Here is a 27,254-nt window from a genome sequence, read left to right as displayed (position 1 = left end):
CAAAAAATGGTCCAGTTATAAGACGACTCCTCATTGCTATAATTGAGAAAATTGTGCAATTACAAAGATAAAAAAGGCACTCAATGATTGTATTAACGATGATTAATGAAGAAAATGGCATGGTCAAAGAGAATGAACAAATTTAGCAAGCATAAGGATGGCGCGAGAAATGGTTGCCCAGGTTTTTATGCATGATATATCTTTGCATGATTGTTCTCGTTGTCTTTCCGTTCCTCATGTTTCACAGTCTCTATCATCTCAATGTTTCTACTGAGGAAAGAGCTCTTATGGTTCTCCCCACTATGAAAACAAATAATGACAACATCTTTGATCTCTATAAGTATATTGGGAGACATAGAAGAGATGCAGATGAGGATAATGCTTAAAATTATTTCTCAGCCAAATCAATAACGGCGTATGACACTATTCCTGAGGAGCACAGGTTGTTTAGCAAGACTGCTATGATAATGACAACTATATTCATGCCTGGAATTCAGGCAGTAGCAAACACCAAATGGTTACAGATCACTAGGTGGGAGCTCTTGCAGACGATTAATGCTAGCATAAAGGAATTCAACGCCATTAAAGAAGAGTTGAGGGCGATACGACTGATGATCCTCCGGAATCAATATGTCATTGATATGATCACAGCGATGGAAGGAGGAGTTTGCGCCAAAATCGGGCCATCATGTTGCACATTCATACCTTCTCACGATGACCAGAATGGAACCTTGACATAAACCATAACGTTGTTGACAGACTTGCATACCAAAATGAAAGACGAGACAGATGATATTGAAGATGATGGCTGGTTTGTCTCCTTGTTCTCATGGATTCAACAGTGGTTGGCGGACATTAAACATTCTTGGAGTAATACTGATGTTAGTAATGTTTGGATTCTGTGTAGTCAGTGTGGTGATTGCCCAGTGCAAGAAAACGGCAAAGAAGTTGGTAGGAATGAAGATCATGATCAATGTCAAACCTGAACGAAAGGCCAAGGAGCGGACTGATGAAGCTGTTGGGAAATACATAGAGGCCAGAATTGTAGCACCTGAAGAAATGATGTTCCTATATCCAAAGAATCATTAGAAGTATGTGAGACGATGGGTCTATTGTACCCAGAATGGACAATATAACTACATGACCTGAAGTGTGCTGGCACCCTGAGGGGGGTGAAGAATATATGGACACCAAAGAAACAATTCTTTAAAAGAAAATACCAGGATGTGTAAATGATTAAGGAGGTGGTCGAGGACTCGACCAGAGGGGGGAATGGAGAGGAGCACCTGCATGCCGCTGCAGTAAACCCAGCCCTCCTACCCCCATATGTTGTAAACCTGAGATTGTGCCGTGTTTAACACCAGCAGTTGTGCCAATACCGCAGCGTGTGGTCGAAAGAAGGTACCCATTGAGACAACCTTATCGAATGTATCTCCAAAGTGATGACAACCTATGGGAGGAGCTCCCTGAGGGAATATGAAAAAGAGCAAAGAAAGAAGCTGGTGACGTCACAAGAGACATAAAGTGACGTCCCGAGATACTGGCTGAAGATGTATGGATTCTATAGAACTAATGACGAAGTAAAGAATCAAGTAAACCTTTAAATACAAAAAGAAAGGTTACACGTGCATGAAGTAAGTGCTGCAAAGAATCAACCGTTCAATAATTGTAAAGATGCTGAAACGCAAGGTAGATTAAGTCATCATAGAAGCTGGCTATATGTAGTAAATAAAATGCAGGCAAAGCTGCCATTACATAGAACCTGGACATCAATGTCATGAATTTAGCAAGCCATGATCCATGAAGAGGAAAAGGAAAATTGTGCCGCAGTGGGAATAAGCTGAATTGTGAAGCTACATGGGGAGGTTGTCTGGCCAGGAGTCAAGTCTGAAGCAGCCAAGGTCAGCTATCTATTCTGGAAAGGAGCGAACATGCAAAGGACCTTATTAAGGTGCAAAGAAAGAACACCAAGACTGCCATGTGTTATTCATTTAGAGCATTTACAGCCTGCAAAATGGACCAAATTGTGGTCTCCTATCACGTGGGCCAAGGATGGAAACAGAGTTCGAACTTGGAGACCCAGAACACGATAGTGAGTGCTCTCATTCCCATGTATTCTGAAGACAAGGATACTTTTTCAAGGCCAAGTTCAAAGACAATCTTCATGGCAGAAGGCATGAGTGATGAGAGATACTGGGCTAATTGGGTGGGGAGGTAGTGTCAGGCCCCATCTCCCTGCATCTGAGTCTGAGCTTACGTGCTGCTAAGTGAACCAAGGGTTCCAGACATGGCACAAGCATGCCAATCAATTGTGTAGTGGTCCATATCATGAAGGACCTCATAGTTTGAAAACCAATGAGAAACTGGGTTTCTAATGTTTCTGAGGATGACATGTTTTAGAGGTAGGCACCTGTTGTCCACCTGACAATATGCAGCCAATTACAATCCTAGTTCCTATAGATATACTTAGATGTTCCCCATAAGCCTATCCCGACCCTTAGTACTTTTTTAAAATTATTTGCCATGTAGTATGACGTCACCGCTGACGTATTTTTGATACTAAGCTTTGTTTTGTGAAAGGTCGCTGAAAGAAATCGAGCATAGGGCCATTGATGTTCGTTGTAACTCCCTGTTTTAGATAATTGTTAATAAAACAGTACTTTGCCATCTTCCTGAGTTGCTTTGGTTATTCTGTGTGAACCCATCCATTGCATGCATGTTCCTAAAGGGCCCTAAGCTCAGAAGACTTAAATCAAAGATACATTCTCTCCCCACATAAGTCTGGCCCAAAATAGGTTTCTAGCAGAATCAAGGTCAATTGGAATACTGTCATTAAAATGGCAAGTTCTAATAAAGTGCAAATAAGGAAAAGAAGTTACCCAGTGTCTGAGAGTTTCCATTGATCCCAAGCTATTTCAAAATTGACAACCCGTTACTTGTTCACAAGAAGGTTTCCAGTATCTTGTTCGTTCCAAGGTGGGGAACAGATTCAATTGAAAGTGAAGGTACAGAGCTTGGGCTTCATTACAAGGAAAATGACATTAATATAGTGACAAGCCCGTCCTTTTTCTAAGCATCTCGGCATATTCATTGCACAGACTGTAAGTATTGATTTGCTCTGATGTGACCAACCAATTGTATCTAAAAGCTTGGTTTTAACAATGCCTGGTCGATTAATGAGTTCTTCTTCTGTGGCATTAATACAATTTAGTAGACGTGCATTTTACACCTAGATGTATTAATCGATTCCACTGAGCTCTCTTCAACCATTCGGCCCAAATCACTGTACAAAGAGTTGGAAGGAGGCAAAATGATCTTTCCAAAAGTTGTCATTTGTCTCCATAAGTATCTGTATTGAAGGGAGGTTAGATCCTACTCATGTTGTATGATGACGTTGGGTAACGAAAGAGTAAGACCCAGCACTTCTTTCCAAATCTGACCTTGTAGAACATTCATATTGCTGCCTAATCTACAATGGACATGTCAAGACCATAAAGTAGGACAGGTCCTACTTTCATGACATATCTTAGCATTGGTAAAATGGTGTATTCGCATTACTGACTGTGAATACGTTTCAGTTGCGATACGCATGGTTGTACCTTATCCTTCAAAGAAGCCTTCCGTTGTACCACAGAACTGGTGTTTGTCAAATTAAACCAAGATATTTTAGAGAATCGACTCTGTGAAGTCTGACTGCCCAATACCAAAAACATAGTCTTAGGTTTAGATGGATTAGAAAAAATGACAATCTTAGATTTTTTACCATTGGCTAATAGGTTATTGATGGAAGCATACTGAAAAAACAAGTCCACTTTCCTTTGTAAACCAAGACATGTTTTATCAAAAAAGACAAGATCGTCTGCAAAGGCTCTCCAATGCAGCTTTAAGTGCCCCAACTTGCCCCAACGATTGGTTGCTAATGTATAAATTAAACAACACTGGTGCAGTATGCATCCTTGTTTCAGTCTAGTTGAAGTATCAATTGGCCTGGATAAGACACCCTCTTTGGTAAGTCTGAACTTGACCGATGTGTTTTTATGAAGAAGTGCCATGAGCTGGACAAATTTAGGAGGGACCTTAAAGTCAAGTAGTTTTGAACAAAGGGTAGATCTTATTGCCTGCTCAAGGCACTACACATGTCCAAGGACGCAATATAACTCGGACTAGTTTAATTAAAAAAATAACTTTTTACCACAGTTTGCAAACGGGCCATCACTGTAACATTGAGGGCATTTCCCATTTTAGATCTAAATCCCACCTGAGAGGGAGAGAGTATGCCAAGTTGGCTTAAGCTGTGTTGAGATCTCTTAGTAGTAATGTGGCAAAGATTGTGCTTGTAGCATCTAATGGAGGTATGGGGCTATAATAACCAGGTTTGCTTGAATCACCCTTCTTAAATATGGGTATAACAATGGATTCAGTTCAGGTCATGGGAAAAATATGAATCTCTAAGATGTATTCAAATAGAAATTTGAAAAAGGAACCCAGATGTTAGGACGTTTTTTATTACCATCAGAGCTATACCATCTGGACCAGGTGCCTGTGAGGCTTTTGCTTTGACTATGGCCCAAGACATATCATCTTCGGTCCAAGGACCATGACCAAATAGGTGGACAAAAGGGCACTTCTTGATGAGCCAAAACAACCTCAGGCGTGGCATATTTCTCTTAGTAAAACTCCACCCCGGTTAGTTCATTAATCAAACAATCCATATAAGAGTCAGCAACACTCTTCTTTTTATAAAATGTGGGATAAACTGCCCTATATTACTACTTACCATTTGCTGAAAAATAACTTGATTATTGTTGATATACATTTTTATTTTAAGAGATCAAACATGATTTTTGCGTGCCTGTCGTATTGCCTTCTTGGCTAATGTATAATCTTCAAGGAAGAGCCCTTGTTCCCGATGAGTTTTGAGTCTAAAACATGTGAACCTTTTTGAGTCAGCTATTCTAACGTCATAGCAATGAATGGGCAGCTTAAGGTTAGACATCCTGGTATTGACGGTTAGTGGTCTTAAACACTGTAAGACTATCGTATTGAATTTATCAACAACAACATTGGTCATCAACAGTTTGTTCTCATAAAATCCGATGTTAATTGCCTTACTCAAGAGATCTATACATCTGTGGCATGTTCTATTATTCAACTTGATGGTGAGACTGCCTCTATCAGGAGTTTCAAAAGGCCATAGCTGGATTTTGTGCGTATGTAACCACTTGAAACTTGAGGACAAAGTGCAGTATACAATGATCACCCACTGATGGATCATACAACCACCGGTGACCACACTGTTTGCCTAGGTTGTTGTATACATAGATTAAATCTATCCAGGAATGCACACTGCCTCTGTGCCATGGATATATATTTGTGGAATCATTGACATCATGCTATGCTACTCGAAACATTTCCCAACTTGAGAAGAACATATCCCATGCGATCCCTGTGGTTATAGCAACCAGAGAGTAGAGTTGGAAGCCACTACAGAGACCTTGTTTAGTTTAACTATAGTTGATCTGGAAGGATTCCAATAAAGATTTACTAAAAGGGTCTTTGAGTTAGACGGGCTTAGCAAAATGTGCACAGCTACAAGACCCTCATGTAATATATGAATAGTTTCAGTGTGAATATCCCAATTTCAATCTATTGCAATGGCCAGCGCCCACTGGGGCGACCCACGTCACCTCTAGCGGCTGGCTTGGCGAATGTTGTAAATTCTTCCATGAAAATGCTGTAAAGCCATAGCCTTCTGAAACATCAAGATGTTCTTGTTTTTCAAAAAATGAAAATTGTGTAAGATCTTGGCAAGATTGACCTGGTCACACACATTCCATGATGCAACGGTAGGCGACTGAAGGTTAGGGTTGTGTCAAATTTTGACTGGTGTTAGTAAATGCTTTAATAGCTGCCTGCACCCACGACCAATCCTGAACCCTAAAGGTTGGGTTTGATGGTTGCCCATTCTCTAGGGAAATGACATGTTCAACGACCCTGTGCGTTTCTGGGGCAACCACTCCTGAGGATTGATCCTGGGGTGCAACACCCAGGAAGGCCAAAGCCCCTCGGTGTGAAGCTCATAAAGATCAAAGGCTAGGGTTTCAGAGTAAGGCGTTCCTCCCAAACCATGAGAAATGTTAAATTAGAAGGAAAATAACAAACTAAACGTTCGTTTTTTAGAGATGGCAATGAAACCAAGTCAATATTGCTATTATGCAAGGCCCTCAATGATAAAATAGGTTGGAAAATATTAAAAACTTTCCCTCGATTCAAACTCAAAAAGCCGTTGATTTGGATAATGTTTTCCCATCCTATGGTAGCGGAAGTGTACAGTTGATGTGATTGGGGAGGATTACATGTATACAGACCCCTGTAAATTTGCTTGGTCCTGAGTAGCTGGGTACCCTGAGCAAGAAGCAGAGGGATAAAATATGAGTAAGATGGGCCAACTCTCCCCCAGCTTTAGCAATCCTGGACACTGAATCCATGATTAGAAGGTCACAAGGCGCATTTTTGGTCGACTGCAAATAAGCAGTGATTTTAGTTTGGTTACCCCCTGTACGTCTCAGATCAGGTATATTAGTTGGCAGTGTATTGAACGATAAATTACTAGTAGAGCTTCCCTTTCCAGTTTAGTGGTTTGACGATGAGACTAAACAGGGATCAGAACCCAAATCTCTAGTGTTGGGGGAAGGTAATATATTTTTCACAGAATTTTTGACAGTGGGCCCTTGAGCTATAACTGATGTGGTGTTTACCATACTCGACATATGATATGATATGATATTTACAACGCACCTATACACAAGTGTTTAAAGGCGCGATAAGGTCTTGGTGGATGTACCCGAAGCCCCTGAATCCTGTGTGTTGAGGTCAATAGTTTCCCTTTCAAAAGGTAACGAACGCAGTCATTTTAGGGAGGATTTACACCTGGTAAAGTTAATTGCAAGCTGGGATTTCTTTTCTTTTTTTTTTTTTCAACAAACGATTCTTCCGTTTGCTCTTGTTTTTAACAAGGTTGGTCTTAGGCGCAAACATAAAATCATTTACCTCATCTAAGTTTCTGGGTTATTCAGGGCAATCAAATAACACAGGAGAGACACTTAATCTCATGTCAATATCAAACAATGGATTGGGGCTATTGGGAGTCTTACTAATAACGGTAGAAGCTGCTAAGTTAACATTTGAGGAGAGGAGTCTTGATTCGAACACAGTGAAGAGTTAAAGCAACTTGCTGAGAAAAGAAACCTGCCTGTCCTTCCCCATTTATATAGATCAGTATGCTTTTGAATTTTGCGGTGAACTGAGGAGAGTTTCAAGGGATTGTCATGTACTGTGTCCTTGATAGTATCAGAGAGTCGCAATAGAGACTCTAGGACAAGATTTGAGGATGAAATAGAGGCTGGGCCTAGAGAGTTAATGTTTGGCAGGGTCTGTGAATTCCTTCTGGTATGTATGTTTTTAGGCGTATGATAATCAGCATGATTGCTGTGGGAAGCAAACTCCCTATCAGAATTGACTTCCCTTGTGATGGTATCAGCAAGAACGTTTTCCGCGGGCAAGGATCTATCCTTGGGAGTTGCAAGATCGCCCATGTCTCTGCACAATCTCAAGAACGAATCGTACAGTATGATAGAATTTTCCAAGACCTGAAGGGAAACTGTTGTTGGCCTCACACGTAAATCAATAGAATTAGAAATGTTTTCAACTACTGCCTCGATAATCAAAGGTCTGTCTCCAGCAATCCTGATCCAGAAACATTGGGTCATGCCACTTGATCGGTAGTTGCAATCAAAACAAATCCGTTGGTAAGAAGAGAACTTGGCGATCTTCGTGTAATTTCCCTTGTATCCACTGTGTAACAAAAAGTAGTAATTTTACGTTGTATTGACAACTTAGAATTGTGAACCACTGGAGTCGTCGAGTTCAAAGCATTACAATTTATTGGAGTCGAACAGTCAGCTATAAGTAATTCACCAGCTCTATCGGGAACAGACGACCGTTGTTTGCTGTGCAACCCAGCTGCCATGCCCGCAAGTCAGGAAACGAGCAATCCAAGTCAATCAGGGGTGAAAGCTGGTTAAAACTCCCAGTTCGCCCCTTGAGACAGGAATTCCCCACAAGGTGGATGGCGCCTGACCTTTTGGTGCTGAAAGTATTGTGGATTCTCCACCGAGCCGAGATTGAACTACTAAAGCACTTGTGGCATGAAAAAAAACCACAGCTGTATGAGTGTGGCTCTATATTTGAATCCCTTGTCCGGCGATCAGTGCTGCTCTAGGTAAAGCCCCAAATTGTCCGCCCGTGTTTGCACAATAAATTAACATGTACCTTAAATCCACTGTAGTTTGGTCCCACGGCGAAGTGTTTCCTGGGTCGGGCTCCCTCGCAGCCTTGAGACAACGAGAACACAGAACACTCTACCACACTCCGTCTACACGCCACTGTCTGAGGAGCTTTTGTAGGCGTGTTCTGTCTGTCAAAAATAAAAGCAGCTGAAAGACTTCTCAGTCACTGCAGGTAACACAGTTTCCTCGCAACACAGAACACTCTACCACACTCTGTCTACGCTCTGCTGTCCGAGGAGCTTTTGTAGGCGTGTTCTGTCTGTCAAAAATAGAAGCAGCTGAAAGACTTCCCAGTCGTCGCAGGTAAACACACTGTCCACCTAACGCAGAACACTCTTCCACACTCCGCCCCCTGCCCTCCGAATCTGTACCATAGCACCATTTATATACTCTGGATATCTCTGGTAAAAAGAGACCAAAGATCTCTGCCACCCTTTTTGCAGCAAAGGCTCTTTATCGAGTTGTAGAAGTGCCGGTGGTGTGTGTCCTAAATTACAATGTGCACCTTGCTTGTTCCCAAGTGTGCCAGGCAAAGGGGAAATGGAAAAATCCCCTCCGTCCACCCGTCTCCCCCCAATTTCCTGCCACCAAACCTTTTGGAAACCATTTCTTAGGTGGGCAACAAAGACCCATTTTAATAGCTGTGCTTGTAGCTAGCACTGGATGTTTGTACCCACACTTTTCTGTCAGCTGTCTAATGGATGTGAAATTCTGCACTAGGCAAGTGAGTTTCTTCAATGACCTGTCACTGTTAAGAGGGGTTTGGGGAAAGGCCCTATGATCATTTTTTTTTATCTGTATTGAAGGGAGGTTAGATCCTACTCATGTTGTATGATGACGTTGGGTAACGAAAGAGTAAGACCCAGCACTTCTTTCCAAATCTGACCTTGTAGAACATTCATATTGCTGCCTAATCTACAATGGACATGTCAAGACCATAAAGTAGGACAGGTCCTACTTTCATGACATATCTTAGCATTGGTAAAATGGTGTATTCGCATTACTGACTGTGAATACGTTTCAGTTGCGATACGCATGGTTGTACCTTATCCTTCAAAGAAGCCTTCCGTTGTACCACAGAACTGGTGTTTGTCAAATTAAACCAAGATATTTTAGAGAATCGACTCTGTGAAGTCTGACTGCCCAATACCAAAAACATAGTCTTAGGTTTAGATGGATTAGAAAAAATGACAATCTTAGATTTTTTACCATTGGCTAATAGGTTATTGATGGAAGCATACTGAAAAAACAAGTCCACTTTCCTTTGTAAACCAAGACATGTTTTATCAAAAAAGACAAGATCGTCTGCAAAGGCTCTCCAATGCAGCTTTAAGTGCCCCAACTTGCCCCAACGATTGGTTGCTAATGTATAAATTAAACAACACTGGTGCAGTATGCATCCTTGTTTCAGTCTAGTTGAAGTATCAATTGGCCTGGATAAGACACCCTCTTTGGTAAGTCTGAACTTGACCGATGTGTTTTTATGAAGAAGTGCCATGAGCTGGACAAATTTAGGAGGGACCTTAAAGTCAAGTAGTTTTGAACAAAGGGTAGATCTTATTGCCTGCTCAAGGCACTGCACATGTCCAAGGACGCAATATAACTCGGACTAGTTTGATTAAAAAAATAACTTTTTACCACAGTTTGCAAACGGGCCATCACTGTAACATTGAGGGCATTTCCCATTTTAGATCTAAATCCCACCTGAGAGGGAGAGAGTATGCCAAGTTGGCTTAAGCTGTGTTGAGATCTCTTAGTAGTAATGTGGCAAAGATTGTGCTTGTAGCATCTAATGGAGGTATGGGGCTATAATAACCAGGTTTGCTTGAATCCCCCTTCTTAAATATGGGTATAACAATGGATTCAGTTCAGGTCATGGGAAAAATTTGAATCTCTAAGATGTATTCAAATAGAAATTTGAAAAAGGAACCCAGATGTTAGGACGTTTTTTATTACCATCAGAGCTATACCATCTGGACCAGGTGCCTGTGAGGCTTTTGCTTTGACTATGGCCCAAGACATATCATCTTCGGTCCAAGGACCATGACCAAATAGGTGGACAAAAGGGCACTTCTTGATGAGCCAAAACAACCTCAGGCGTGGCATATTTCTCTTAGTAAAACTCCACCCCGGTTAGTTCATTAATCAAACAATCCATATGAGTCAGCAACACTCTTCTTTTTATAAAATGTGGGATAAACTGCCCTATATTACTACTTACCATTTGCTGAAAAATAACTTGATTATCGTTGATATACATTTTTATTTTAAGAGATCAAACATGATTTTTGCGGGCCTGTCGTATTGCCTTCTTGGCTAATGTATAATCTTCAAGATAGAGCCCTTGTTCCCGATGAGTTTTGAGTCTAAAACATTTGAACCTTTTTGAGTCAGCTATTCTAACGTCATAGCAATGAATGGGCAGCTTAAGGTTAGACATCCTGGTATTGACGGTTAGTGGTCTTAAACACTGTAAGACTATCTTATTGAATTTATCAACAACAACATTGGTCATCAACAGTTTGTTCTCATAAAATCCGATGTTAATTGCCTTACTCAAGAGATCTATACATCTGTGGCATGTTCTATTATTCAACTTGATGGTGAGACTGCCTCTATCAGGAGTTTCAAAAGGCCATAGCTGGATTTTGTGCGTATGTAACCACTTGAAACTTGAGGACAAAGTGCAGTATACAATGATCACCCACTGATGGATCATACAACCACCGCTGACCACACTGTTTGCCTAGGTTGTTGTATACATAGATTAAATCTATCCAGGAATGCACACTGCCTCTGTGCCATGTATATATATTTGTGGAATCATTGACATCATGCTATGCTACTCGAAACATTTCCCAACTTGAGAAGAACATATCCCATGCGATCCCTGTGGTTATAGCAACCAGAGAGTAGAGTTGGAAGCCACTACAGAGACCTTGTTTAGTTTAACTATAGTTGATCTGGAAGGATTCCAATAAAGATTTACTAAAAGGGTCTTTGAGTTAGAAGGGCTTAGCAAAATGTGCACAGCTACAAGACCCTCATGTAATATATGAATAGTTTCAGTGTGAATATCCCAATTTCAATCTATTGCAATGGCCAGCGCCCACTGGGGCGACCCACGTCACCTCTAGCGGCTGGCTTGGCGAATGTTGTAAATTCTTCCATGAAAATGCTGTAAAGCCATAGCCTTCTGAAACATCAAGATGTTCTTGTTTTTCAAAAAATGAAAATTGTGTAAGATCTTGGCAAGATTGACCTGGTCACACACATTCCATGATGCAACGGTAGGCGACTGAAGGTTAGGGTTGTGTCAAATTCTGACTGGTGTTAGTAAATGCTTTAATAGCTGCCTGCACCCACGACCAATCCTGAACCCTAAAGGTTGGGTTTGATGGTTTCCCATTCTCTAGGGAAATGACATGTTCAACGACCCTGTGCGTTTCTGGGGCAACCACTCCTGAGGATTGATCCTGGGGTGCAACACCCAGGAAGGCCAAAGCCCCTGGGTGTGAAGCTCATAAAGATCAAAGGCTAGGGTTCCAGAGTAAGGCGTTCCTCCCAAACCATGAGAAATGTTAAATTAGAAGGAAAATAACAAACTAAACGTTCGTTTTTTAGAGATGGCAATGAAACCAAGTCAATATTGCCATTATGCAAGGCCCTCAATGATAAAATAGGTTGGAAAATATTAAAAACTTTCCCTCGATTCAAACTCAAAAAGCCGTTGATTTGGATAATGTTTTCCCATCCTATGGTAGCGGAAGTGTACAGTTGATGTGATTGGGGAGGATTACATGTATACAGACCCCTGTAAATTTGCTTGGTCCTGAGTAGCTGGGTACCCTGAGCAAGAAGCAGAGGGATAAAATATGAGTAAGATGGGCCAACTCTACCCCAGCTTTAGCAATCCTGGACACTGAATCCATGATTAGAAGGTCACAAGGCGCATTTTTGGTCAACTGCAAATAAGCAGTGATTTTAGTTTGGTTACCCCCTGTACGTCTCAGATCAGGTATATTAGTTGGCAGTGTATTGAACGATAAATTACTAGTAGAGCTTCCCTTTCCAGTTTAGTGGTTTGACGATGAGACTAAACAGGGATCAGAACCCAAATCTCTAGTGTTGGGGGAAGGTAATATATTTTTCACAGAATTTTTGACAGTGGGCCCTTGAGCTATAACTGATGTGGTGTTTACCATACTCGACATATGATATGATATGATATTTACAACGCACCTATACACAAGTGTTTAAAGGCGCGATAAGGTCTTGGTGGATGTACCCGAAGCCCCTGAATCCTGTGTGTTGAGGTCAATAGTTTCCCTTTCAAAAGGTAACGAACGCAGTCATTTTAGGAAGGATTTACACTCGGTAAAGTTAATTGCAAGCTGGGATTTCTTTTCTTTTTTTTTTTTTCAACAAACGATTCTTCCATTTGCTCTTGTTTTTAACAAGGTTGGTCTTAGGCGCAAACATAAAATCATTTACCTCATCTAAGTTTCTGGGTTATTCAGGGCAAACAAATAACACAGGAGAGGCACTTAATCTCATGTCAATATCAAACAATGGATTGGGGCTATTGGGAGTCTTACTAATAACGGTAGAAGCTGCTAAGTTAACATTTGAGAAGAGGAGTCTTGATTCGAACACAGTGAAGAGTTAAAGCAACTTGCTGAGAAAAGAAACCTGCCTGTCCTTCCCCATTTATATAGATCAGTATGCTTTTGAATTTTGCGGTCAACTGAGGAGAGTTTCAAGGGATTGTCATGTACTGTGTCCTTGATAGTATCAGAGAGTCGCAATAGAGACTCTAGGACAAGATTTGAGGATGAAATAGAGGCTGGGCCTAGAGAGTTAATGTTTGGCAGGGTCTGTGAATTCCTTCTGGTATGTATGTTTTTAGGCGTATGATAATCAGCATGATTGCTGTGGGAAGCAAACTCCCTATCAGAATTGACTTCCCTTGTGATGGTATCAGCAAGAACGTTTTCCGCGGGCAAGGATCTATCCTTGGGAGTTGCAAGATCGCCCATGTCTCTGCACAATCTCAAGAACGAATCATACAGTATGATAGAATTTTCCAAGACCTGAAGGGAAACTGTTGTTGGCCTCACACGTAAATCAATAGAATTAGAAATGTTTTCAACTACTGCCTCGATAATCAAAGGTCTGTCTCCAGCAATCCTGATCCAGAAACATTGGGTCATGCCACTTGATCGGTAGTTGCAATCAAAACAAATCCGTTGGTAAGAAGAGAACTTGGCGATCTTCGTGTAATTTCCCTTGTATCCACTGTGTAACAAAAAGTAGTCATTTTACGTTGTATTGACAACTTAGAATTGTGAACCACTGGAGTCGTCGAGTTCAAAGCATTACAATTTATTGGAGTCGAACAGTCAGCTATAAGTAATTCACCAGCTCTATCGGGAACAGACGACCGTTGTTTGCTGCGCAACCCAGCTGCCATGCCCGCAAGTCAGGAAACGAGCAATCCAAGTCAATCAGGGGTGAAAGCTGGTTAAAACTCCCAGTTCGCCCCTTGAGACAGGAATTCCCCACAAGGTGGATGGCGCCTGACCTTTTGGTGCTGAAAGTATTGTGGATTCTCCACCGAGCCGAGATTGAACTACTAAAGCACTTGTGGCATGAAAAAAAACCACAGCTGTATGAGTGTGGCTCTATATTTGAATCCCTTGTCCGGCGATCAGTGCTGCTCTAGGTAAAGCCCCAAATTGTCCGCCCGTGTTTGCACAATAAATTAACATGTACCTTAAATCCACTGTAGTTTGGTCCCACGGCGAAGTGTTTCCTGGGTCGGGCTCCCTCGCAGCCTTGAGACCACGAGAACACAGAACACTCTACCACACTCCGTCTACACGCCACTGTCTGAGGAGCTTTTGTAGGCGTGTTCTGTCTGTCAAAAATAAAAGCAGCTGAAAGACTTCTCAGTCACTGCAGGTAACACAGTTTCCTCGCAACACAGAACACTCTACCACACTCTGTCTACGCTCTGCTGTCCGAGGAGCTTTTGTAGGCGTGTTCTGTCTGTCAAAAATAGAAGCAGCTGAAAGACTTCCCAGTCGTCGCAGGTAAACACACTGTCCACCTAACGCAGAACACTCTTCCACACTCCGCCCCCTGCCCTCCGAATCTGTACCATAGCACCATTTATATACTCTGGATATCTCTGGTAAAAAGAGACCAAAGATCTCTGCCACCCTTTGTGCAGCAAAGGCTCTTTATCGAGTTGTAGAAGTGCCGGTGGTGTGTGTCCTAAATTACAATGTGCGCCTTGCTCGTTCCCAAGTGTGCCAGGCAAAGGGGAAATGGAAAAATCCCCTCCGTCCACCCGTCTCCCCCCAATTTCCTGCCACCAAACCTTTTGGAAACCATTTCTTAGGTGGGCAACAAAGACCCATTTTAATAGCTGTGCTTGTAGCTGTCAGCTGTCTAATGGATGTGAAATTCTGCACTAGGCAAGTGAGTTTCTTCAATGACCTGTCACTGTTAAGAGGGGTTTGGGGAAAGGCCCTATGATCATTTTTTTTTATGTAGAAAAAAACTGTTGACACAAGAACACAGGAAGATCAAATACACCAGTCCCTGGTTTTCAACCTTAAGCCAAAGACTGCAAGTGGGAATAGAAATTTGACAGCGAAGCCGGTCGCAGCCAGTAGGATTAGCAGAGCTCCCCTGCCTTATGTGGGGTGGCATTTTCCAATCTAACATCCTAGAGGAACATCAAGGTAGCAACACAATGTGAACTGTGTCCTTGCTAGAAGCATAGGAAAGCGCAGCGGGCTGAGCAATTGGGCTGAAGGGGGTGGTGTCCTTTGTGTAGGTGTATGTATTTATGTTTATCTATAAGGATATGCTCTAAGTGGAGGAGTGCAGTCAAAGTGCACTGAGGAGGGCACAACTTGACATGGTTTAGCAAATGGCCAACCCTCAGCAACGTCATTTTTCTTTCTCAAAACAGTAAACGTGTATGCGGCTTTTCACTCGACTTAAATTGCAGTAACTTTCCTTATTTATTCATTTTTTCCAATGGAGGATTCTCATAAGAGTCAACTTTTTCTTGTGGACAGTTTGGTACTTGGTATGGTATAGCGCTGTGACCCAAGGCATCTTAAGTGCTTGGTTACAAGCGATCTGAAAACTGGGCAGAAGAGATTATCTTCCTAAATGGGAGATCTCCTTCGGGCAAAGCATTCCAGGGCCTCGCTGCCAACTTGTGCCAGGATCTACCTAAGGCCTGGCTCTAGTGAAAACATGGAGGGGCGGTTGGGAAGAGGTGTGCCATTTCAAACACTGTTTCAGATATAAAGTAGCTCGACCATAGAGGGTGAGAAGCTTGAAAGCAACCTTAGACTTTTTTTTTTTATGTAAACAATAGATTTATTTCAAACATGTATAAACATCATGCTCGTGTGTGCCTCGCATAACCTGTGATATGGCATTTATAACACAAATCGATCTTCTAATATGATCTAGATCTTTTTTTTTTTTCATATAATCATTTCGTTTCTTGGAACAACAAAACAAAACATGAGTGTCAAGCGTTACAGCAAAATCCCCCATCCATATAGAGAGCTTAACGCCCCTCAAGAACAGAAAACAACCTTAGACTTGACGAAGAGTCAACACAGTCTCCTAAGTACTGGGCAAATATGAGCTTGTCTGGAAGTATTTGTTGCTATACGCGCTGCAGTGTTCGGTAGTACCTGTAAATGATTCTCTGACCTTGAGGAACTTTTTTGTAGCGATATCCTGTACTTGTACCTTCGCGACCTATTTTTGTTTGCTCACATTGATTACCGTTCTTTCTTTGTGTATTATACTTCTTTTTCTGTTAGTTAATTGTTTGTCGCATAAGTGTAGGCCACCACTGAGACACTGAGTTCCTCTAGTCCGTCTGTAAAATGTGAGAGAAATACACCTGTGCCTGAACTTCTTTGCGCCAACATAGATGAGAACAAATTCAAAACAGCCGTTATTTCTGAAGTAGATGATTTTTTGTTTATTTGTTTGGTTTTTTTGTGTTTTGTTTTTAGCCCCTCTTGGAAGACACGTGTTTCGGGACCCGACGCTTGAAGCGAAAGCAGCAAAATTGCAGTTGTGATTGAACCCATGAACTCAAGTTACTTGATAAGACAAGAAATGTATTTACCAGTGGGGGAACCGCAACTTCATAAAGAGGCCCGGATTTGAAAAAGGCGCAGGATATACGCCGAAACACGTGTCATCCAAGAGGGGCTAAAAACAAAACACATAAAAACCAAACAACTAAACAAAAAATGATCTACTTCAGAAATAACGGCTGTTTTGAATTTGTTCTCATCTATGTTGGTGCAAAGAAGTGCAGGCACAGGTGTATTTCTCTCACATACATGTAAATGATGTAAGCTGCTTTTGGCGTTCCTAGTGCATAACAATCTGAAATAATTAAGTTAAGTGGCAATAAGAGATCGAGCAGTAGGGGCCAATGAGCTTCGGATACCAAGATACCAAGCGCCCAAGTTGCCGTTATGATGTGTTATTTCTATAGTGCTTTCGCTAAACTGCTGTATATAGAACATATTTACATACATTTATAATCCGAATCGAAGTTGGTACTCATTTATCGTCCTCGGAAGGATGATGAAAGGCTGAGTTGGCCTTGCCAGCATTCGAACTTGCGACCTCGGATCACACATAGCTCGCAGCAACGAGCGCTCAGCCCGCTGAGCTATCTTACCGGCTTGCAGCTTTAGATGATAGTTAGCATTAGATGATAGTTAGCAAAGATAATAACATAACCTAATTGATTATCCATATATCAAGTGGAATCAAGGTGTATCCAAATGTTTTAACCTTAAGCTGGACTGGAATAGAGAACCCTTCTAAAATAAACTTTGGCTAGGTGCAGATATTGAGTGATGGAATTTATCAGGAGCTGTGTTTTCTCCTCGTTCAATCTAGGGAATTTATCGATCATCATTTCTTGATATGCTTAAGGATGGTCTCTACAAGGGAGATGTTTGTTTGATGTTCACCCTCTAGACAGAAAATGATCTGGATGTCATGGGCATAGTTCTGCAATAGTGCACTTGCACCCATCGAAAGGTCATGTAGCGGTTGAATAGAGATGGTAAAAAGGAGATGGGAGATGACGGACACCACAGTCCACCATTTAATCTTGGGACTCAAAAGTCCCCCGGCTTGACCCCCGACATCCTATTTCTGCGAAATAGGTAAACCAATCGGAAGCACTCTTTGACACCCTGGCTACCTCACTGATGTTGAGGTGGTCCCTGGTGTCTGGTAGCATGAGTCGTCCTGTATTGCGGGGGTCAGTAATCTGAAGGAGAGTATCATTGTCCATCAGCAGCTGCTGTGCTTCTGCATGGGCATAAAGCTGTTCGGGTGCTGCTGGTCTAAGCTTTTTAAGGGGAATGGTACATTTGGTAAGGGGCGGTAGTTGCGCAATCTTCCTGTAGCAGGGTGAGTGCCTTGAGAAGTGAGGAAACGCAGGCATCTTTGGGGACATCTGGGATTGTGGAATCCTAAAAGGATTTGTTTATAATCTCAGTGAGGATCGTGTTCAGAGTGTCTAAACATGCCTTAATAATGCTGGATGGACAGGTCGGGCTCAGCCTCCAGATAATAGCTCCAGTTTCTAGGACTGAAAAGGGTAATAACACATGAAAAGGATATGACTATGAAATACATGAGCTGGTTTTCTTTCACAATAAAATCTTGATTTTTTTTTTGTCCTGGGGAAAAACAATTAAACAATTTGACAGGGTCAGCAGCCGAGTGGTAGTTCAACTGGATGATTGGACCAATACATTGGTACAATTCCAACCTCGCCACCCTTAAATGCAGTGTAGGGCGGTGGAGAGGCAGTGAAAGGGGATTGGGTGCACCCCCTGCCTAACTGGCCCGCCACCTGCTCCAAAGGCACTACAGAGTCTGTCCTCTCTAAGAAAAGAGCCTACCTCCAAGCCGCATCACTGCGGCATCTAACAACCCAGCCAATCTTTTCAAAATCTGCAAGGGAGCTGGCCAATCCTGCTGCAGTCTCTACCTCACCAGTTCCCTCCCAGGCCCTCTGCATGGCCCTGGTCTCTCATTTCACTACTAAATCTCAGGACATCCTGTCCACCCTCTCTTCCTCTACCTCCTCTTCCTCCTCCTCTACCACTCGTGGCCTGTCTGAGGCCATCTCTCCTCCACCTTTCCCCTGTTCACCCCTGAGGATGTTTCTAGACAAGTCCGATCTATGAAAGTCTTGTCAAAGCATGTTCTCCCCTGCTCATCTAGACCAATCAAGGACCACATTGACACCCTTCCTCCAGCCTTTGCTGATTTCTGCAATCACTCCGTTGCCACTGGAACTTTCCTACCCCCCTTAAGCACTCTCTTGTACGCCCCTTCTAAAGAAGTTCTTGGCCGATCCTTCCTCTCCGGCTAACTATCACCCAATCTCCAGCACACCTTTCCTGGGCAAACTCTTGGAAAAGTTGGCCATCTCCCAGCTTAATCTACATATTGAATCTCTTGGTTGCCCCCATGACCACCAGTCTGGCTTCGGAGCTGCCAGAAGCACCGAAACTGCTCTCCTGAACACCCGTGAAGACTTGCTCTCCAATCTTGACTCTAATCTCCCTTCTGTTCTCTTTGTCCTCGATCTTTCCTCTGCTTTTGAGACAGTCAACCATGCCATTCTGCTCAATCGTCTTTGCAATAACCTGGTATTACTGATCAGCCCGTGGCCTGGCTGACCTCCTTTCTCACCGAACGACCCTCTCAGATCCAACTGTGGTCTTTCCTCTCTTCTATCTCTCTCTCTACTGTGGTGTTCCTCGGGGGCCTAATCTCTCTCCTGGCTCATCAACAACTACCTAGCACCTCTTGCCCACTGCATCGCTACTTTCTGCTCCAATTTCCAATGTTATACGGATGACATTCAGCTCTCTTTCAGGCTCCCCTCAGACACCTCTGCTTCTTCACTCATACCAGACTGTCTGGCCGCAATTCAGGAGTGGTGTGCTGCCAATGATCTCTTCCTTTATGCCAGTAAGACTGAGATCCTCCTCATTGAGACACCCGCTCCCTCCTTTACTCTCTGTCTCTCTGGCCACCCACTCTGAGCCCTCTTCCTGCTCCTTCCTTTGAGCCTAAGAAGCTGGGTGTCACCTTCGACTCCACCCTCTCCTTCTCTCCTCACATCTCTGATGTCTCTAAGAAGTCAAACTATCAGCTGCTCCTCCTCAGGGGTATTCTTCCTTGTCTCACTTACCCCCAGAAGCTCACTTTCTCCAGAGCTCTTGTCCTTTCTAGGCTGGACTACTGCAACATCCTCTTTCTAAATCTGCCTGCCTCTGCTCTTCAACCTTTACAACTTCTCCAAAACAGGACTGCAAGACTTGTCTCGTGACCTCTGAAATCTGTTGACTGGTGGCCTGTGGGTGCAAGGATCAAATTCAAGACTCTCTGCATCATCCACAAGGCTTTCTGGGGCCTGCGACCGCTCTACTTCCAACTTTCTCTTCCAAAACATCTTCCTTCTCGAGCTCTCCACTCATCCACCTCCAACTCTTTGAGTGTCAAACACTCAGAAAGTTGGGGGCAGATCTCTCTCTCTTTGACTGGGGCCTGTTTGACTGGGTCCTCCCTCTGAAACAGCCTCTCTGCTGCTCTCAAACTTGAGCAGAACCACTTCTGGGTAATGGAAGCAACTCAAGACCTTCCTTTTCGCTTCCGCTTTCTCTCTTCCTCTCCCCTGCTGATGCACCTGACTGCTCCGCGCACTGGTCACCTGGTCATCCTCTGAACTCGGGCCCAGGCTCCTGCATGTCCAGTTGCCCTGCACTGCCTCTGGGCTCCCCAGCACTCAAGGGTCTATATCTGCAACCCAACAGTCCCTTCTCTCTGCTTTTATGAGCCAACTGCTGGCTGCATGTGTGAGCACTCCCCCTTTCCCTCCCCACTGGAAATTCTACCCTTCCCTGCACTTTCACGATCTGAATGACACAAGGCCTAGTATGATCGTTATTTTCCCCTCCCTTTGTGTCCCCCCTCATCCTTGTCTTGTCACACCTAGAAACACTTGTGTACAGGCGTGTTATAAATGCCACATCATATCAATTTATAATTATTATTATAATGGTTCACTTATAATGCGCTTAACACCAGGAGTGGTTTCTTAGCGTGGGATTGATTTTCGAACCTGTGTTGCACTGCATTGTCTTGCTTCCAAGACAAAAGCGTTGTCCCCTGAGCTATCCTTCCTAATGTATATCATGACTGTTTATAGTGCTAGCATTAACCCCCGTGTCCACCATTTTGTATCTTCAATTTGTACTTGTTTTCTGAAGGAATGGACTTTTATTCGGTTCCTAGTGATAGTTTTGAATGCCATAGTTTCGAATGGCAAAGCTTCGAATGACAATGTGTCGAAAAAATTCATTTTTTTTTTTAATGGTGGGGGTCCCCCCTAACCCCTGTTGTTTTACCCCTTAACACCCATTTTAGTAAAAAAAAAACCTTTACCGACAAAAAAATGCATTTTTTCGATAAATTATTTTTGAAACGTTTGTCATTCGAAATTATGTTTTCGAAACAATGGCCCTCATTAGGACCCTGGCGGATTTTTTCCGCCGTCGGCGGACTTTTCCGCCATGGCGCAAAGTCCCTTTACGCCATGGCGGATGGCGGACTTACCGCCCCATTCCGAGGTCGGCGGGGCGGTAAGTCCCCATTGACCCATTTACCCTTCCCCATTCCCATTTCGGCCCCATAGGGCTCAATGGGAGTGGGGAAGGAGTTAATTACGCCACCGTAAATTACGGTGGCGTAATTAACACCAAGGTCCCATAGCGCCATGGATTTTTACGCCCGCAAAAAGCGGGCGGAAAAATGACCATGGCGCTATGGGAACTCGTAGTTGGCGGTAAGGGGTCGGCGCAGCTAACGCTGGCGCAAACCCCTTACCGCCAGGGTCCTAATGAGGGCCAATGCCTGGATACCTTTTATTCATGTAGTCCTCTGTTCTGCATGAACAAACTCTCAATGGGCCAAGACTCAATGGCAAGTGATATTGAGCCCGTCATATGTTAACGGCCTGGTGTACGCCTATACAGGAATCTGTAAATTGCGGCCAATGACTTCAATCAATAAACTGTGTTTTTGGAGTAGTGTCTACGTTCCAATCTGTTTACTGCACAGAGGTGATATTTTAACCATCATTTGTTTGTTTGTGCTTCCTTTTTCCAGGAGAGGAGGAAAAACCGTTCTTGAAGCACAGGCAGAGAAAGTTTTGAATCAAGGGACTCTGAGCTGTAATTCAAACTGAAACCTGGGATGTTGGAACATCAGCAGGAGCCGGCAGGAATTGCATAGGTCCTCCGAGCAGGCTAATGTGGGTGAATTGTCAAAATCAAAAAAACATACTGATGCATTTGTTTGTAGCTTATTATTTCTGTACGCAACGGTGCAATGGCTGGATAGTTAATTGTGGCTGGGAACGGAGCGGTCAGCATTCAAATCTATAGCAGCCCACTTTAGAAGCTGGACCGCAAGACAAGATTGAAAAAACAAAGCATTTCATAGAAAGAGAAGTTTGAAGAACTCGTGACTGGTGTAGAAGAAATATTAGGGCACGTGTTAGGCTGGTCACTGTGTAGATAAGTTGATGTATTTCAGAGGAACGAGGCATTGGGTCTATAGTCATTTGTTTGAGCACCACAGCCACCCCCCACGTCACTGGAAAACACTGAATCCGTGGCAAGGAGAAGCAGAACTTGGATTGGCCGAAGAGAAAGCCTGAAATTGCATTGCTACTGGTCAAACACAGGTGATCTCCAGCTGCGGAAAGGCGATGCCCGACAAGTCATCGCTGACTATCATCTGGCGTTGGTTGTCTTCTTGCCATGATGTCTTAAGCATACGGTTTGTTTGACACGTTAACCCCTTAAGTGCCAAGGACGATTATGCTCGTCATTTTTGCATAGACCTACATCATAGCTTGGCACTTTAGAAGGGCGAAAACTGTAGTTCTAGGCACCCAGTGTACACTGAAGCATGCCTGGGGTGTTTTGATCACCACTGTATCGCTTGAAGATGTGTTTTTGTTGTTAGAGATTTTCCTGACATGGCTCGTATCCCCACTTTTTACGCCATTGGGCCCCCGTAGGAGGTTGCTTGTTCCCAACCCCATTGCCGGTTGCTCTGAGCAGGTAAACTCGGTGCCATACTTCATCTGGCCTTAAGACAAACCCAGTTTGTAATGCTCTTTTAAGCTGTCGGCTTAGTCGAAGTCTAGTTATGAAGAATACACATAAACTGCCAATGTTTTTCAAATTTTCGCATGGACACATTCTAGACTTTTTTCAGGGCTGTTTCCTGCAGTCAATCTTTCTGATTAGACTGGGGGGTGCTTTGATCCATCAGCCCCGTCAACAATAAGCTGCAAACACAATGTCAACAAGTACTGTGTATATTTATATATGTAAGTAAGTATATATTTAAAGAAAACTCACCAAGTGAGCATCTCCACTGACTGGAATCCTTGTATCGCAAATTCCTATTTCATCGCCGTGAGATTTCTGAACCTGCTTTGTGGGATGTGAGTCTGCAATGTGAACGTGATGCTTAGCATAACAGTGTGACATCCTATGTGTGTCGAATGCCGCTCTGTACGGCAAATCCCCATTGTAGCCCTGAGGAAGCATGCCTTCCCGCGTCTCTCATTTCTGTGTCCTCCACCGCCCGCCATCAGGAGCCGTAACTCTGGCTCGGTCCGGCACGACTTCAAAAAACCAAAACGTGATGCGGGTTCAAGCGCTTGCTCACAATCACAGCTTTTTCTTCCTTTGTGTTGTTCATAAAACAGCCTTGTTTTCTTTGGAGGTGTGTTTTGGCTTCATTTTAAGCATGCTATGCTATAGCCCACAGATTCTCTCCATCACACCCCTACACCAGACCTCTGGGAATGTGCACACCCGTCATACTACTGAAGCGATTTCATTGTACAGAAAACAACTGCATGAGATGTGACTGTAATTAATATATACTGTATTTAAGGAATTTTAATATGCTCCTTTTTGAAACACCCAATAGAAATGGTAATATGAAAATAGTTGACCAAAAATATTATTATTGTTTGACTTCTGTCCTATTTTGTGTTTGAACTTTAGACTTTGCTTTTTCGAAAACCTTTAATCGATGGTTGTGTCAGTTGAATGATCACTTTTTTAAGATGATAAACTACATTGCATAGATGTTGGTAGGGGGAGGGGATTTTGTTGTTGTTGCTTTTATATTTTCAGTTTACACTGAACACAGCTGATGCATTATTGTTTTTTCTTATCACTGTAGCAGGAATGAGTAATATTTGTTTGCGAGGTTTTCAAAGTAGGTTTTAAAAAAAAGGCAATGTAAACATGTTGTCCATTTAGCAGGTGTGTGCCTCAGGAATAGTACACAGCGCTACTACAGTGACACCCTCAAGCCCGGAGTGTTGGGGTGCTTTACAGGAGCAGGCAACCTGCAGCCTACAACTCCCATCATCCCTAGCCACTATAGTCAATGTTGATAGTCATTGGTGAAGGATCCTGGGAGTCCTAGACCAAGACATCCCTAGAGCCGTAGGTTGCCTACCCTTGCTCTATCAGGCTGCCCTGAAACGTATTGCAGTCAAATACTTTTAAAAAAAGGCCACAAATATGTTTTGTATGATTAAGGGTTCAGTAACTGCACCATTTGTCTTTCCCCTGTACCCCTGCCCCTCGCATTAAATTGTACAGCTTGCTCTCCTTTGTTCCACTTTGGTAACATTGGTAATTCTAATATTGTAAAATCTGTAGGCATTCTTAATGTTCATTTTTGTAAACCCTCTTACAAAATAATGTTCATTCATAATATGTTGCATGAATGATTCCTTCTCTTTCAAATGAAGGCCTCTTGTGTTCTTTGTGGATATAATGTAAGAAGCTGCTTATGTGCTGTGTTACAAAAAAGTCTACATCCAGATTTGGAAAATGTGTACAAAGCACACTGATTGGTTGTAAGAAACCAAATGTATATACGTACGTATATACCGTGTAAGAGGTTTTCCCCCTAAATATGCCTGTTAGCTGCACTACTCCGCAATCTATTTGCAAGGGAAAAATGTCACTGTGTTGGGGCAGCTACAACGAAATAAAAAAGGGACAACTGTTCATACTGTTCATAACGCTTTACAGAAGCCTGGTTATGCAGTCATTACCACCAGCCAAGCCTGTGGTTAGGGGTGCTTTAAGTCCTTTTGCTGCAGATGACAGGGTGCTTTAAACGTTCACAAGCTCATTCTAGGTGATATTTGTAAGAAGGCACTCCTAACTAGCTCTTATTTATTAACTTATTGCTTCTCATGTGCTTCATGCCAGGTTGCCATGCGGGTGGCACGTGATGTATTGTAGGTTCCCCTCAGGGCATACTCATCCGAGACTACAGAGTGTAGCGTGCCAAAGGTACGCGCAGGCCCGCTAGGGCCCACCCAGGTGTCTTCACTCTTCCCCAGCATAGTAGAAATGCTCTGACTCACATTCCAAATGGAGGTCCCAGGAAGGACATTGCACCCTAGTGGAAGGAGAATAGACTGACACCAAAGGGACTATCTTGCCAGCACTGGTTGGCGTGATGCTTGACCCAAATGGCATTCCCTCATGCCTTTGTCTCCACTCACACGAGAGCTGCTGTCCTCTTTGTCCGTGTATCAGGCCCCTGGAAACAAAACCTGAAGAGATCTACTAGATCCCGCTGGGGGCCACACTACTTCCTATGGGCGCTCTATCAGGCTCGGATCAGTGACAAGTTGGGGCAGATTAAGCGCGTTTGGAAAGTAGCAAGTGGAGGAATTCTTCATTGTGTTCAAGAAGAGTTGGATCATGCAGATGTAATGTGCTTTGTTTATAAACCAATTGGCCGATAGTACCAACATTGTAATTCTGAAACATTTTTAATATAAGAATAACCTACAAAACATTGTAATTTTCCATCAAGCTTTTATGCGGCCTCAGGTTTGGATTGGGTGCGATGTACACTCCCGCAATACCAATCCTGCTGGGCACGTGTTTGCGCACTTGCGCTGCTGGCTTGCCCATATCGTAGTCTCCACTTGACTGATAACCTAAAATTATTTGAACTCTGGCAAGTGAACTTTCATTAGATAAGATAGATGGTTTTATTTTAACGATAAAAACAACAACCCTCATTTCTGTTTGTTTTCTTAGCTGCCTTCCCTTGAAGCATAAATACCGTTGGGGGTTGATTCACCTCAAGATCTATTCAAATTTTGGAGGATATAAATCTACCCTGGGTTAAAACCGTTTAAGGCCGGTTAAGAAACAAGTTACTATGTATTCAGACCTTCCAAGTATCCTGTGGCCATGCGAGCGAAGGCCATCCAGCCCTACTTTTTCCACTTTGGATTCTGGAATTTGTAGTTCTCTTTCCCATTTGAATTCCCAGAGTCCCACGCAAACACAAGACTGGATTGCCTTCTCACACATCGACGGGGGAAACTTGAGAGCTCTGCCTACTCTTCACTTACTAGAGGTAGGAGCACAGTCTGTGTTACTCCTAGTAAATATTTTGTGAACTGAACCAGTAGTCCAAAAATCATGCTATGCTCCATTTAAAATTGTGTTTTACGAATGTGGACCCTCCTGGACCAGAGTAGATGTCAATTATTCTACTCGTACACCTGAGGGTTGTGGAAGGCGAGAGTGCATAAGTTATGTTGTTGTGCGGTTATCAGCTAAACCCTAGGCTTTGGCAATGAACTAAACTGAGCAGGAGAAAAAAGCATGGCTGTTCCCATGTGTGAAGATGATAGCCGAAGAGCTGGGAGTGCCCCTTCTTTCAGAAATCTTTTGGTCGCCACCAATCAGTGCGGTAAATTGCATTTTCAATGTTATTTTAGTAGAGTGAAAAGAAAGCCAGGAAGCCTATTTTATTATACAAGAGATATTTTTCCAATGAATTACTCCATATGATTCCTAAATTGTGTACTTCGTCTACTGTAAATAGAAAGGCGCGTTGTGAAGACGTACGAAAGTTCATTGTATTCACAAGCTCTAGGTTTGATCCACTTTGTTCGCACAATGTTGAGGTGATTGTTTTATACTTATGAAATGAAAATTATAGAAATAAAATCAATTGTACTGGAACCTGAATTCTGTCATGTCATGCTTGTTTTTGATGTTGCGTCTTCCTTATGGTGAGAATATGTAAACTTACAAAACTCTTTATGTGACAATGTCAGAAAATGTTAGAATTTCATATGATGAACTATCTAAAAATTGTGCGTGGTGGAAATCTGTGCCGCAGCTCTACCATGCCGTGGCGCAGCAACGCAGCGTTGTGTTACCACAGCCGTCAACATGGACTCAATACGGATACGTTCTATGTTAAAATAACCCCTAGAAAAAGTAACCCAATGTAAAAAGGAAGCAGTACAATTATAAACAGCAATCATGGAGGAAAATCATCTCTTAATGTTTAAATGTGCAAAGCATTGTAGTGATTTTAACAAAAGGAAACTAACCGATGAAAAGGACGTGTTCATCTTGGGAGGATTGCTCAGGGGCAATGTGCTCCCCTTGGAAGCAAGACGACATAGAGCACCACAGGTTCGATACCCGGGTCCGTGCTTAGAAACCTCTGGGTATTAAACGCGTTATACATTGTGGCCAGTCATGATTTCGATTTTTATTTTCGAAAGACAGTAATGTCGAAACAATAATATCGAAAAAAAAATATCAATTTTTTTTTTAATTATATATTTATTTTGGGGTCCGGGAATAAAAAAAATGGGTAAAACAAAAAAAATGTAAAAAAAGGCGCGGGTTGGGGAGAACCCCCCCATTTTGA

The 27,254-nt window shown here is 42.8% G+C and overlaps 1 protein-coding gene across 3 annotated transcripts in view; it reads left to right on the top strand.

Moving 5' to 3' along the window:
* Positions 1-26,557, top strand: part of ATP2A3 (ATPase sarcoplasmic/endoplasmic reticulum Ca2+ transporting 3) — a 680,492-nt gene extending 653,935 nt beyond the window's left edge. For all 3 annotated transcript variants that reach the window (XM_069614715.1, XM_069614714.1, XM_069614716.1), the window contains one exon: positions 21,615-26,557. In XM_069614715.1, coding sequence (XP_069470816.1) covers positions 21,615-21,693 — 79 coding nt within the window. In that variant the 3' untranslated portion in view covers positions 21,694-26,557. The remainder of the gene's footprint in view (positions 1-21,614) is intronic.
* Positions 26,558-27,254: the final 697 nt, after the last annotated feature.

This window comes from Ambystoma mexicanum, chromosome 9, assembly GCF_040938575.1.
Source record: "Ambystoma mexicanum isolate Mex_15411 chromosome 9, UKY_AmexF1_1, whole genome shotgun sequence".
In the NCBI taxonomy this organism is placed as follows: domain Eukaryota; kingdom Metazoa; phylum Chordata; class Amphibia; order Caudata; family Ambystomatidae; genus Ambystoma; species Ambystoma mexicanum.
The sequence above is the reverse complement of the archived record's forward strand: the minus strand, read 5'-3'. Positions and strand labels throughout refer to the sequence as shown.